We start from the raw sequence: 14,652 nt of genomic DNA on the forward strand, positions 1-14,652 counted from the left end.
GCTCAAATATCCTTCGATGGATTTTTTTCAAATTTCAACACAATCTTAATATTGATAAACCCTGATCCCCTTTCGTTTTTGACGGAATTCTGAATTGTCGTTCCAGAGTTATGGGACTTTGTTCGTCAAAATTTCGTGATTTCATTGAATGTCCTACTGTACCTCAAATATCCTTCGATGGATTTTTTTTTTTTTTTTTTTAGTATCCCTGAAAAATTGAACAAGGTGAGCTTTTTTCTATTCCGATTGTACACTACCACTTACCCATCTACATTTCTCTTTTATTATTGGTCAAAATATCTATAACAGGTTTACTTCAACTCCATATCCTCTAAAGAAATGCATACATATACTCAAAAAAAGATATGGTATGAATGTCAAGGAGACGGCGCTCCATGCTCATGTACTTATAAAATAAACCATGTATTCAAATACAAATAAACTGAAGTAAAAAAATGATTCAAAGGGTTATTTATTACCTTACTACTTCATTGGCGAACGACGGGCGTATCATGCGCTCATGGCGCAGCTGTTTATTTAATTGGGGAAGCCACAGATATTCGGCGGTAAAAAGTGCAAATCGAGGGCCCTGCACACTTAATGCTATTTAGAATATTTGATTCCGCCCTATCTAATTCACCATTTTGTCTATGTCCTGCAGGGATTTGACCTGAAAGAGCAGAGATATGTAGCATGCAAGATTCACCAGTTGAACAGAGAATGGAAAGATGACAAAAAGGCAAACTATATCAAGTAAGTACATTTTAGAGGCTGCCGTGGCGTAGTGGATATGGCACCACCTCGCAGCACGGAGGTCACAGGTTAGATTCCCACCCTGGAAGAGTTCTTAAGATCTCATCAAGTACTGGTTTTTCCCAGGCATATGACTCAAGAGCGTTTTGATGAGAATTTGGCTTTTTTTAAAACAACACTTTTGAAAGTGGGTATGCAAGATTTGTGTATGTGTTTAATTGTAATATATTGATAAAAATTTTACAATAACACAAAATAGGCAAGAAAAATTATACATTAAAGACGAATTTCATAAAATGCAGCGCCCCGAGCCGATTGTGACGAAGATATTTCGTACATATTTTTTCTACAATAACCAAAGCATTTGTCTTTCTATTAGGATCGGAGTTAGTGATCGTGTGTCGTGTGAATAGATATCGTTGCAGGAAATTAATATGATCTGTAAAACTAAATTTAGATTCACATCATACATGCATGATATACATGCTGGCGAATTTGACTGTACAGACATTTTTTATTTCAGAATTATCGCATTTTTCGACAAATGTTCTTCATATATTTCATTTTAATTTATATTGAAATATATGTATAATAAGTTTTTTACACATTTTATATAAATTCATAAATATTTGACAAAATTGTGTGTTTATGAATTCTATTCATCTTTTATCCTGTCAATTTATCTTCTGAATGAACTTAAAAAGTATAATTTTAAAGATAATTTATATTCTCAATTATATAGTATTTGTAAGCCCAACCAAAATACTATATTGCCCTATTTTAGTCCCAATAATGCAAATTTTCTCTGTTCCAATTGTCCCACTCCCATACCCAAATGGTGAGACATAAACCAGCCATGTTTTGCTTTTCAGGCATGCCTTGCGGGAATACAAGATTCACAAGAGCTTGGATCATCCAAGAATAGTCAGACTATATGATGTCTTTGAAATAGATAATAATTCGTAAGTCACCCACTGTGCTCGGTGTTCTTTACTGATATTGGGATTTTTATTGGCCATAGTATGACTTATCTGGCTGTAGGTTGGCAAACTTTTTCCTGAGTCAGTGTCTAGAAATATCTTAACCCTTTGCATGCTGGGAAATTTGTGGTCTGCTAAAATGTCGTCTGCTGAATTTCTAAAATAAGCATTTCCTTCGATTTTTTTTAAAGATTACTATCAGAATAGCAAATAGTTGGGATCCTGATGAGACGCCACGTTCTGTGGCATCTCATCAGAATCCAAACTGTTTGCAAAGGCCTTCAAAATTCGGTTCCAGCACTGAAAGAGTTAAATCTTTGAACTTGTCAGTCAAAAAGCTGGATTGATTTGTCTCTCGTGGATACAATTATTTGTATATTTGGCTTTGCTATTTACTTTATTATTAGCTAAGTGTGCATTTAGATTTAGATAATGTTAATTGCAGTGAAAAAAATGTGTGCAAATGATTTTTTAACTGTACACACTGTCTTTAAAATTACAATGATTTGTTTTGAATCTTATTTGAATTTTTTAAAATAACAGTTCTATGAAGCAAGGGCTTGTGATATAAAGGCTTGCATGTTTTCTTGTTGGGAAAATTGTTATAACATGTTCATCAAAGTTCTAATTGGTCCAACAACAAAAATACACCAAGTTAAAAACCCGACTGCTGTAAAAATAATAGCTATTAATAACAAAATATTCTATGAGGTTTATATTATGTAAGAGCAGCACATTCTTTTTCTCTTGGAAAAATGATAAAACTGGGCAAAATGCATGTGCGTTAAGTGTCGTCCCAGATTAGTCTGTGCAGTCTGCACAGGCTAATCAGGGACGACACTTTACGCCTAAACTTGATTTTCGGTAAGGAGGGACTTCCTTGAAACTAAAAATACCATTAAAGCGGAAAGTGTCGTCCCTGATTAGCCTGTACATACTGCACAGGCTAATCTGGGACGGCACTTTACGCACACGAATTAAGCCCAGTTTTGTCAGAATAAGACACACAGTATGATGCATGTGCGTAAAGTGTCTACAGATTAGCCTGTGCATTGTGCACAGGCTAATCAGGTACATCACTTTCCACCTATACTTGATTTTTGTTTAAAAGAGACTTCCATTAAACAAAAAAATCCATAAAAACAGAAAGTGTTGTCCCTGATAAGCCTGTGTGCGATGCACAGGCTACTCTGAGACGACACTTCATGCACATGCATTTAGCCTTGATATTTCCCAGGAGAGGCTCTAATGCTCCAGTGCTGATGTTTCAGATTCTGTACGGTACTGGAGTACTGTGAGGGGAATGATCTGGACTTCTATCTGAAGCAAAACAAATGCATCCCTGAGAAGGAGGCGCGGTCTATAGTCTGTCAGACAGTCAGCGCGCTCAAGTATCTCAATGAAATTAAGCCACCTGTGATTCACTATGATTTAAAACCTGGTAGGTTTGAACAAATATTTGTGCTGCTGTGGGATAACCGGGCGTTATTCGTGTACATTAGGTTCCCTCCCAGATTGGTCTGTGCAGTCCTCACTGGCTAATAATGGACGACACTTTCCATGTAGATTGGATTGTTGTTTAGTGGACACTTCTTTTAAACAGAAAATTGTATGAAAGCAAAGTGTCATACCTGATAAGCCTAGGCTATACAGACTCATCTGGGAGGATACTGAATGCGTTAAGCCTGGTTTTCCCAGCGCGCGCCTCATCTATAGATGTGTTTACTTTTTTACCAATATTTTATGTACATATTTGCTTATTATATAGATTCAAAACTGACATAATGGTCACTTGAAAATAATGGTCAATTGCACACAATGGTCAGTCTGGATTCTCCCTGAAAAAAATCACTCTATATTACACTTGAGAATGACAGTCAGTTGTCCACAGTATATTTCACTCTGAAAGTCATGTTTGAACTGATAACAACGGTCACAAGAACACAAACGAAACAGGTGCACGTAACAATAAGAATGTGTATTAGAAGTTATCGGCTTCATTCATAACGACTAAGCATGAGAGCGTGTCAAAGTTAATAGATCTTTATCGCTGGTAAAGTGTTATTATTTAATACAAATTATTTATGTTAGGCCTAGTTATCAGCAATAAGCCTTTGTTATGCTCCACCCAAATTTTTTTGGGGGAGCATATAGTCGCCGCGTCGTCTGTGTCCGTCCGTGCACTATTTTTGTCCATGCTATTTCTCAGCAATTAATGACCGGAATTCAATGAAACTTTATGGGAAGCTTACTACCAACAGGTGCATATTATCAGCTGGTTATGGTCGGATGATTTTTCACAGAGTTATGGCCCTTTGAAATTTTCTATAAACTGTACATATAGTGCAATTCTTGTCCCCCAACTACTGACTGGAATTCAATGAAGCTTTATGAGAAGCTTAACTACCTTGAGGAGATGCGCATGTTATTTGTGGGTTCTGGTTAGATGATTTATTTAGAGAGTTATGGCCCTTTGACATTTTTAAGTTGCTAAACCATCCATCGTATTATTTTGTCCAAAGTAATGCCCCTCAAGACGTTTCCTTTTATCTGAATATATAGTGCAATATTGTGACAAAAAAAACTTTGGGGAGCATCTCCGACGGTTTCTTGTTTTACACTGTGTGTGAACGACTGGGTGGGGTAACGACATGGCAATACTACCAACTGACCAACCATCTAAAAAATGGTGATCAGAGAATAGCCGACACTCGTCGACATTGGTCACTTTGGCCATTTCCCTTGACTGGCAGCTGTTCTCAATTTTGACCGTTAATATACTTGTTATTAAATATTGTTTATACCAGCAAACAAGTTTATCTGCATTGGGTCCTTATGCTGCTTTTTCTGTTCTATATTGAATGAAGGACGGCGCAGTACGTGATAATATCAACATACACTTGTTGAATGCTGCTTTTAATCTTTGATATAATTTATTTTCAGGTAATATATTACTAGGACATCCTGCCCAAAATGGATGTAAGTACTGTTTTATTGTTGGTAGTTCAAGAACTCTAAAATTCAAATAAAAATTTATATTCATGTGACCTTGAACTTTTTTATCTCATGCTGCAAAGCGGGCTGTGGGATTATAGGAATCCCATTTGTCTGTCTTTCAGTCAGCGCCAAACCAGTCTCTAAATATCCTCTATCCCTTTAACAAATTTTCATGCAACTGGCCTCTAATTTGCCCCTAATGTTAAGGGCATTGGGACTGCATGTCTGTCAGGCCTGATTCAGTACATACAACTCATGGTCTTCAATACTTATTCTTCAAGGAAAGGGTTTGAGCCACGTTTTCATGTCTACTCTAAATACCCTTGAAAGGATTTTCATGAAATGTAAAGGGTATTGTAACTGGCAGTCTGTTCAGGTGTAATGCTGTTTGCTGCTCATCAGTATCTAAGGGTTGTAAATGAAGCCTTTAAAACTTGTATCTAGTAAGAAAGGTATTTAACTGTCGTATTTCTTCGATTATAAGACGGGAAAATTTACCTCAGAATTTGATTAAAAAGTTGAGAACTCGTCTTATAAGAGCGTCCTAAACATTATTTCAATTTTCCATAGATTTCTGAATGTAAATATTGATTTTAACAGTCATAAGACAGCTGAAGATAACACCCTGTATATTTCATGTACAAATTGTTTATTAAATTCTTAAATTCACCTTACCTCAATATATTTATATCAAAATATATAATTAAACATATAATTAACATGTGCATGTTATGATAAAAGATGAAAGAAACCTGCCATTTTGTGTATGGGCCATGAGAGTGTGACCAAGGGAGACTACTCAATTGTTCTTTATTATACTGTACAAGATCCTTTAAATTACTTCCCTTTAATTTAACTATACTGATCTAGAACTTGTGTGTAATAATGAATCTGCAAGCATGTACTGGCATGTGTGGTTTTGTAAACTAAGTGATTGAAATAATGTACAAGATCCTCTAAATTACTTCCCTTTAATTTAACTACTGATCTAGAACTTGTGTGTAATAATGAATCTGCAAGCATGTACTGGCATGTGTGCTTTTGTAAACTAAGTGATTAAAAATAAAAAATAAAAAATTACTTTCTTAGGGACTACAAATGCTTGAAAATACATTTATCCCACTTTTACAGCGAATTCGGTTGATGAAAGCCCCGTTGATTAAATATCATTTATAATCAACGGCAGGAAACGTCAATATTTCGACAAAATGACGTCATAAATCCAGCGAAATTATCCATTCAAACTTATTTTGTTTAAAAAAAGGTTTACAAAATAAAAAGTGGGATAAATAGAATAATAGATTAGTGTTGATTATAGATCTGGTTTATCATGCTCGGCACGAAAACGAAAAAGCACTCACCAAGGCTCGTGCTTTTTGTTTTCTGAGCCTCGCATGATAAACCTGATCTATAATCAACACTTATCTATTATTCTCTATATCTAAGTGGTAAAGGGTTATGGTAATTGAGATAATGTTCAGAAGGCTACATATCTAAGTGGTAAAGGGTTATGGTAATTGAGATAATGTTCAGAAGGCTACATATCTAAGTGGTAAAGGGTTATGGTAATTGAGATAATGTTCAGAAGGCTACATATCTAAGTGGTAAAGGGTTATGGTAATTGAGATAATGTTCAGAAGGCTACATATCTAAGTGGTAAAGGGTTATGGTAATTGAGATAATGTTCAGAAGGCATACGTCAGTGACAATGTGTCTATGTCACACTTGATTGTCTATAGTTTAACCTTAATTGTTTTTGTATAGGCTTGATATCTCCTATACTTATTGAACGATTTTCATGAAAAGTTAATGGTATTCATAAGATTCCAAAGTCATGAGCAAATGGCGTTGGCTGAAAATCAAGGTTACCACTAAGAGGTCTAAAGAATCTCAGAGGGACTCATAGATTTCTCTTGGACTGCCTTGTCTCAATAACGATTTGATTCAATTGTTAAAATGTCTGAATGACCTTTTTTGTTGAAAACCTGAATTATTTAACACTATAATGACATTTTGAAAAAAGACTTCCAGTGTTTGAATATATAAAGACTATTACTGGGGAGTATTTCATTAACAAAACGTTCTACATGAGGAATGAGGCAAATAGAGGCTGTTAATGCCAAATTCTACTCAAAAGTAAAACAGTTCTTGAATAATCTAATGTGAAGAATATTTTTTATTCATAGACTTAAGTTAAAGATTTTTTTTGTGATTACGCGCCTCGGACCCTTGCAAAAACCGTTTCCATATACATGTAATAATTTAAAATAATCTCCAACAGCTTCATCAATGACCGGTACGACGTCGGTGAGTGGTGAGATCAAGATCACGGACTTTGGTCTCAGCAAGATCATGGACGACGAGACCACTAATCATGATGGCATGGACCTCACTTCCCAGGGGGCAGGCACATACTGGTGAGGCATTTGTTTGTATCCTGAGGAGATTGTTAGGGGGTGGGTGGGCGGGGGGTCTTTTTTAATTATTCCCCTAATGAAACCACTTATAGTGACAGCATGGACCTCAATTTCCATGGGACAGGCACATACTGGTGAGGCACTCACTGTGCTTTACGCAGGTGAGGTTGGAGGTAGGGGGGGGGGGGGGCTTTTTTATTTCAGTATAGGGAATAAGTGAGTAGAAAATATTAGTGAATGATAACCTATTAAAATGATAATTTAGCACGAGTGACCAGGCTGCTCAGTTGGTAGGTAGACTGCCTGGCTACAGATCGTTGGTAGGCTGGTTTAATTCTTGGGTGGGGGGGGGGGGGGGGGGCACAAAAGTAGAGTGTTCATGAAATCATTTTAACGGCCATTCTTTATCGATCTCTGAGTCAGTTTGGGTAGTTGTATGTTATTGGCACAAGTATGTGCACATAGAACTTGTAATCCAGTCGGCTCAGGAAGAGTGTGAGTGGGTTAACTGACTGACTTGATATTAAAATACTATTGAAAAACACATACATGTACCACAATCCATGCAGATAAAACAAACTCTAGCTTTAGTGTAAAAGCTACTCTTTCGTAGTAGGAATAACATCTGTTTATTATTATAATGTTATTATTTAAACGTTACCATTAAAATTTGGCAGACTAACAAAATATTGGTGTTTAAAGTCATTATCACTTGGCAGGAGGCATACCTTATGGCTTGTCTTATCTTACATTTTCAGTTTGTTTGATTTTATATAAGTTTGTTCAATATGGAATATCTGTTTTAGGTACTTGCCTCCAGAATGTTTTATGGTGGGTAAAAACCCACCAAAAATCTCGTCCAAAGTCGATGTCTGGTCAGTGGGTGTGATATTCTACCAATGTCTTTATGGAAAAAAGGTATGAAATGGATTTGCTTTAATAGAGAAAATCAGGGGTGTGATTTTTACTTTTTTCATCTGACTTTCTCACTTTTAATATCATACTAAGTTTAGAAATATTTATAAACTTAGCTGAATCTATATGCAAATAAAGAGTTTAGTTGAATCTTGTCAAGGGGTAGGGCATTTCCTCACCAGAGGTGGTTCTTTAATCACACCCCTAAAAAAATCATGTATGTACACATTTGAAATAAAAATCATTAAAATCTGAATAAAGATGTTGCATTGATGTGATGAATTTGGTGTCTCTGTGATCAGAGATCATGAGTTTGATATCCCATAGTATACGCTGGCAGTGTTCAAATGATCTCTCTAAAGACCCATAGCTACTGGTTCTACCAGGGCTCATATTTGCTCCACCATCAAGCTTAAATAAACTGGTCATCAGTGGTCTGTCTGCTTCTTCTATGGAAAGAATGAGAGATCCTTGGCCATGCATTGTTTTGTGAATACAGTTTATTCACCGATATGAACTGTACATTCACATCGCTGGAATAGAAAGAAGATACGTTACAAGCAGTCATGTTGCATTAACCCTTAACCCCATAAGAAGCAAAGTGAAAATGGCTTTTGCAAACAGCATAAAACAAGAACAGCCTGCGAGTAACTCGCAGTCTGTTCAGGTTTTATGCTGTTTGCTGCTCATCAGTATCTAAGAGTTGGAACTGAAACCTTTGAAACTTGAATGTAGTAAGAAAAGTCTTTTATAAAATTTAACTTTCTGAGGGACTACAAATGCGTAAAAATACATATAGAAGTGGTAACATATATGGATATTCATGTATCTAATGCCAATCTCTGTGATCCTTTCAGCCTTTTGGCCACAACCTGTCACAGGCTGCTATCCTAGAGGAGAACACGATCCTGAATGCAAAAGAGGTGGACTTTCCATCCAAGCCACCAGTCACTCCAGAGGCCAAGGTAGAAATATGCAGCACTCTGGGAAAAGGGGGCTTAAAGCATGTGCGTAAAGTGTCGTCCCAGATTAGCCTGTGCTGTCCGCAGGGACGACACTTACCACTTTAACTGACATTTTTGTGATGAAGAGATTTCTTTTAAAACAAAAATTCCATTCAGTAAGTGTCCTTCCTGATTAGCCTCTGTGGACTGCACATGCTAATCTGAGATGAAAATTTTCACACATGCAAGGTATAAATACCTGAGTTGTAGGCACATACAAAATTCATGTAGAAATCAAGGAATTTTACCTTGCGTGTTAGAAAACAATCCAAATGAACAAGATCAGTGTTTTTTTATGGCAATTTCGGGGCTGATATTCGGCCCCATTCCCCTCAAAATAAGAGTATATATTTTTCCCCCATTTTGTAACAAAAATCCCCTCAAGAAGTTAAAAAAAAAAAAAAAACTTTTTTTTTTAGAAAGAACTGTCTCATAATCATGATAAATATATCTCAAATTTATTTCATAAACAACTAAAAAAGTATATAGCTATAATTTATATTAGTTTGAATAATTATAAAGAGTTGTATTAAATAGTTTTTCCCAAATCAGTGGACTTTTCACATTAATTGCATTTTTTCTCCCAAAAATGGCAAAGAAAAGGCCTGATGTATCTATATTGTGTCAATATTTGTTGATAAAATCATTCCAATTTGGTCCATTTTATTGATAAAAAATGCTCAAATTTGCCATTTTATCGATTTGAATGATCCCAATTAGACTCAAAATGGCTAAAAAAAAACTGAGACAGTGCATGAAGGCTGAACTGTCTGAAACTTAAATGTTGAAAAAATCATTGATATATATTTTAATTTTAAGAAAAAGGACAAAGACATTCAGCTGTGAATATTATATTCATACAAACATGTGTATTAATATAATAAATATCATAACATATAAACAAGTGAATTTTTAATTTTCCCCTTTTCCTAAAAACGACACATTTTTTCCCCTTTGGACGGGCCCTGCCACCATTCCCCTATAAGTGAAAAAAAAACACTGATTAGATAATTCTAGAACTTAATTAACCCCCAATGCCTTACATAAGCAGTTCCAAGGTATTTATCCCACTTTTAGACATGTTATGGTTATAGTTGGTGGTATGTTATAAAAAGTAGTGAATAATGTCTCTCCTGCTAGAGTTTTTGGAGTTAAATTGTTTGCTATATTAAATATTCAACAATAACATTGTAATATAAGTTTATAATAAAAAAGGTTGTACCCTTTAAATGTATGAGAGATTTATAATGGTGCTCATATAATTTTTCAACTCTTTGCCGCACTGAACTTCAGTATTACAACAAGGGATTTAGCCAGACTTATAAAAAAGGAATTTAGGGGGGGGGGGGGGTGAATAGGTGCAGGTGGAAAACTTTCTGATATGGTAAACTGTGAACATTGTTACTTAATTATGCTGTTTCCACTAAAGTACTAACTACTTATATTCAAGTATCCATTCAGCAGGTACTCCTGAAAGTATGTTTCTTATTAAAAATAATTTGAAGCTCAAACCAAGTAATTCAGTAATACTGTGTTTTACGCTTAAATTCAATAATCAATGTTTAAAAATCTGCTTCGAAACGTAAGTGCCCCTCGTTCCTGCCATTATGCTTAAGCTAAATCGCTGAACAAAATAAAACGCTGTGATATATATTAATGCCTTGAGTCTCACTAGTGGTGTTGGTTGTTGTAGATGTTCATACGAAAGTGTTTACAATACAAGAAAGAGATGCGCCCGGATGTGCTGCTGCTAGCGCAAGATGATTATCTCAAGCCAGCAGCAATGAAATCTAAAGGAGGGTAAGATATGTGAACATTCTTCTCAGTTTTGATACACTGCGCATTGTAAAGAGCAAAGGCTTGTCATTTTTCATGCAAGGCGCATTATAAACAGCAAAGGCCTGTCGTATTGGCAGTGATTAAAGTCGATTTAAAAACAATTAAGATGATGCTGGCTTGCTATTGCAACTGTACTATTTTGCAGACGTTACTATTTTGCAGACAATTTGGCGTCTCAAAATACTAAGTTAAAGGAACTAGGTAGACTACCATGAAAAAAGTGTACTTCTGCAAATGAAATTGCAATTATTTTATGTTAAAATATTTTTTGTGATAAAAAAGGCTCGGCAATATCTGTTGTTAAAAAAAACAACTTTGTATGTCCCCCACCACTATAGTGGGGGACATATTGTTTTTGCCCTGTCTGTCTGTTTGCGCCAACGTTAACATTTTGCAATAATTTTTTGCTATATTGAAGATAGCAACTTCATATTTGGCATGCACGCGTATCTCATGGAGCTGCACATTTTGAGTGGTGAAAGGTCAAGGTTAATATCATCCTTCAAACATTCTAATTTAATAACCATTTTAGCTAACCAGGGGGTTTTATGTGCTAATAAATCTGTGAAAACTGGGCTTAATGAATGTCTGTGAAGCGTCATCACAGATCAGCCTGTGCAGTTTGCACAGGCTATATTAGGGACGACACTTTCTGATTATATGAATTTTTTTATTAAAGGAGGTCTCTTTTAAACAAAAAATACATTGTAGTTAGAAAGTGTTATCCCAGATAAGCCTGTGCAGATGGCACAGGCTAATTTGGGATGACACTTTATGCACTTGCATTAAGCCCAGTTTTCTCAGAGCGAGGCTCAATTAAATGAGATCAAACTATGTGTACATCCAACCCATTTGAAGACCGTCATAACTGCAGTCTAAATTGTGCTGTCTCCATTCAAGTACTTATGTTCAAGCATCCATTCAGCACATATTCCTTGAGGTGTGTTTCTTAATAAGAAAAATAAAATAATAACCAAGCTATACTGTATGTTACTTTTTAAAGTACTCTGTTAAAAGGGTGGGTCATAAAAAAGGAAGGTGAGCCTCAGATTTAAAAAGGGAAGGCATAAAAACGAAAAATTAAAAAGTGCCCCCTCTCCTGCCCCTTCCTCCCCCCACTATTTCTTATTTAAATGAGACCATTCTAGTTATATGACCAATTGCAGGCAAGGGCAACCAGAGTACCAGATGACAGGTCTCAGCCAGTCGTCGTCTGTGGTGAACATCAGTCAGATGTCCGGCAGCTCCGGCTCCAATCACGCGCAGTCCCCGAGCTTCACATTCGGCGACAAACACACGTAGCATTAGATGTGCGCCAAATGCTGATTTGGCTCCTGAAACAATGACCTTGACTCTACCACAGATGCTTCTGTGTGTATGTGATGTGCGTTCAGCTGAAAGTTGTGATGGCGAAATTCTGTATCTGTACACAGTGTTTTCCCTACAGGAGTACTTTACTGTGGATATAAATACATTGTGAAAAAACCTTGTGTGATATGTTCGTTACTGCGGATTATTTCCATTAGTTATCTGGAAGTTAGTTCCATCATTCAGGTTTGAATGTAAATGGTGGATGTGATTGATTTATTGTAGTTTTTTTTTTCCCATCAGTTCTGTGTTAAAGTACCGGGTAACGTAATTTTTGCCTTCAACAGTTGGCATTTAATGGGGTCGAACAATTTTTTTTTTCATGCAAATTAATATTAAACTTGGATTGAAATGCTATGGACCTTTTTTGGAACAATTCATTTAAAGTGCTTCAGCTGTCTTTCTTTTGGGATGAATGAGTAACAGCTTAACTGGTAATGAATGATTTCAGGTAGTAAAGGATTGTTGGGAATCTTTCATTAACAAGTCTGGTTTGGCCAGAGTTGAAAAGTTTTAAGCAAGTTTTATCTGAGAGGAGTGGCTGCTTTTAAAGCCTTGACCTTGAACTCTTTGCAAAGTTTAATTGTTGCTATTATGACTGCTCTAGTATTTTCAGTTTGATAACAGTTGTGTGGCATTCTAGGGATTGTAATATGTGCTTTCAAATTATTTTTATGCCCCCGGATCGAATGATTGGGGGTATTTAGTTTTTGGCCTTTCTGTCTGTCATTTTATGTGTCACAAACTTGACGCCTGGTCATAACTTTTGCTATATTGAAGATAGCAACTTGATATTTGGCTTGCATGTGTATCTCGTGGAGCTGCACATTTTGAGTGGTGAAAGGTCAAGGTCATCCTTCAAAGTCAAAGGTCAAATATATGACTTCAAAGCGGCGCAGTAGGGGGCATTGTGTTTCACAAACACAGCTCTTGTTTTCTAATACATTCTTTTTTCTGGGATCATGTGATGAATGCAAGTTAATACATTAAATGAAAGCTGGAAGTTTCACTGGTAATATGTTATTATTACTTAGATAATTCGGTAAATAACAGTTTAAACATTATGAACAATCTGTTTGTTAATACATTATGCGTATTATTTTGGTATTAGCTAGGAGTGTGGAATTTGTGCTTGATAATAAGTGTGATGAATTGATCATATAAAAGTATTGCTATTATTTGAAATCCATTTTCACATTAAGAAGTTTATTTTGTATGCTATATACGAAAAGGAGAATCATATTAAATAAAAGGTACATTTGCTGTTTAAACAAGCAAGTCAGAATTATTATATTTTTACTCGAGACCAAGAAAATGTTACAAGCCAGCATATATAAAATTGAGAATCTGAAAAAAGCCCCAATTAAAATTAACAATTGTAAGGCTGGTGGGTTTGTATTTTTTTTGTCACTGTAGAACTTCTTTTTTGTTCTGATGAAAATGAATAGATTATAATAAATGTTAAAAATATTTCAAAAAGGATATTAACCCATTTATGCCTAGCGTCTAGTAAAAAGGCCTTGGCTAACAGCGTTGACCCAGATGATGGGCCGCATGATGCGGCGTCTCATCAGGGTCTGCACTGTTTGCTTAAAGGAATTTCTGTAAGAAATATTCTAAATATAGAAATAAATATACTAGACATCCCTAATTTTGGAAATAAATTGATCCAATTTAGAAGGATGGGAGAGTCCACTAGGCAAAAATGGGTTAATTCTGATCAACAAGTAAACTACGTTAATAAGTAATTTGCTTGACTTATTCATCTGTTGGATACCAAAAGGGCTTGTTATTAGAAATTGTGCAAATACTATCCGTAATTCTGTGTCTTTGGGTCTTTGGGGTTAATGAAGAACAAGGCATTATAGTGCCCTAATAATGTATGTGTTGAATGCAAGATACTGGTTGTATGAGTAAAATGGTGGCTAGGTCTTGAAGTTTTGACATTGTGATTTAAGGATATATTGGCATAATTAGACTAAAAGTCATGATATGTTAGTTATTTTTCCATTCACTGTGATTGTCTCGTTTAAAAACAAGTGCTACCATTCCTCATATTCTTCCATACAATGTTGCTGTTGTCATATTCTTCAATGTTTTCAATTAATGACTTGATAATCAAGTCCTCTGATACTTTATAAATATTTCTGAACATTGAAAATACAACAACTGATTACAGTATTTCTATTTGTGATAGCTACTGACCCAAGTTTTTAAGGGATATTATCTTTATCTTTTTTAGGCGTTGACAAGTAGTCACAATTTTGGTAATTGACCATACAGCATAGTGTAATGTGTGATTTGTTTTCTCTATCTGTGCTATAATAATGACAACACAATGTGATAATTATCCCCACGCTTTTTGAAAAAAAGGTGGGG

General features: G+C 35.5%; 1 protein-coding gene across 5 annotated transcripts in view; it reads left to right on the forward strand.

Annotated features, from left to right (window-relative positions):
• LOC127855382 (serine/threonine-protein kinase tousled-like 2) overlaps window positions 1-14,434 on the forward strand; it is a 59,328-nt gene extending 44,894 nt beyond the window's left edge. For all 5 annotated transcript variants that reach the window (XM_052390891.1, XM_052390894.1, XM_052390893.1 and 2 more), the window contains 9 exons: window positions 662-753; window positions 1,626-1,715; window positions 3,005-3,174; window positions 4,677-4,712; window positions 7,012-7,147; window positions 7,954-8,065; window positions 8,920-9,027; window positions 10,760-10,866; window positions 12,072-14,434. In XM_052390891.1, coding sequence (XP_052246851.1) covers window positions 662-753; window positions 1,626-1,715; window positions 3,005-3,174; window positions 4,677-4,712; window positions 7,012-7,147; window positions 7,954-8,065; window positions 8,920-9,027; window positions 10,760-10,866; window positions 12,072-12,207 — 987 coding nt within the window. In that variant the 3' untranslated portion in view covers window positions 12,208-14,434. The remainder of the gene's footprint in view (window positions 1-661; window positions 754-1,625; window positions 1,716-3,004; window positions 3,175-4,676; window positions 4,713-7,011; window positions 7,148-7,953; window positions 8,066-8,919; window positions 9,028-10,759; window positions 10,867-12,071) is intronic.
• The last annotated feature ends 218 nt before the right edge of the window (window positions 14,435-14,652 follow it).

Source organism: Dreissena polymorpha, chromosome 13 (assembly GCF_020536995.1).
Source record: "Dreissena polymorpha isolate Duluth1 chromosome 13, UMN_Dpol_1.0, whole genome shotgun sequence".
In the NCBI taxonomy this organism is placed as follows: Eukaryota; Metazoa; Mollusca; class Bivalvia; order Myida; family Dreissenidae; genus Dreissena; species Dreissena polymorpha.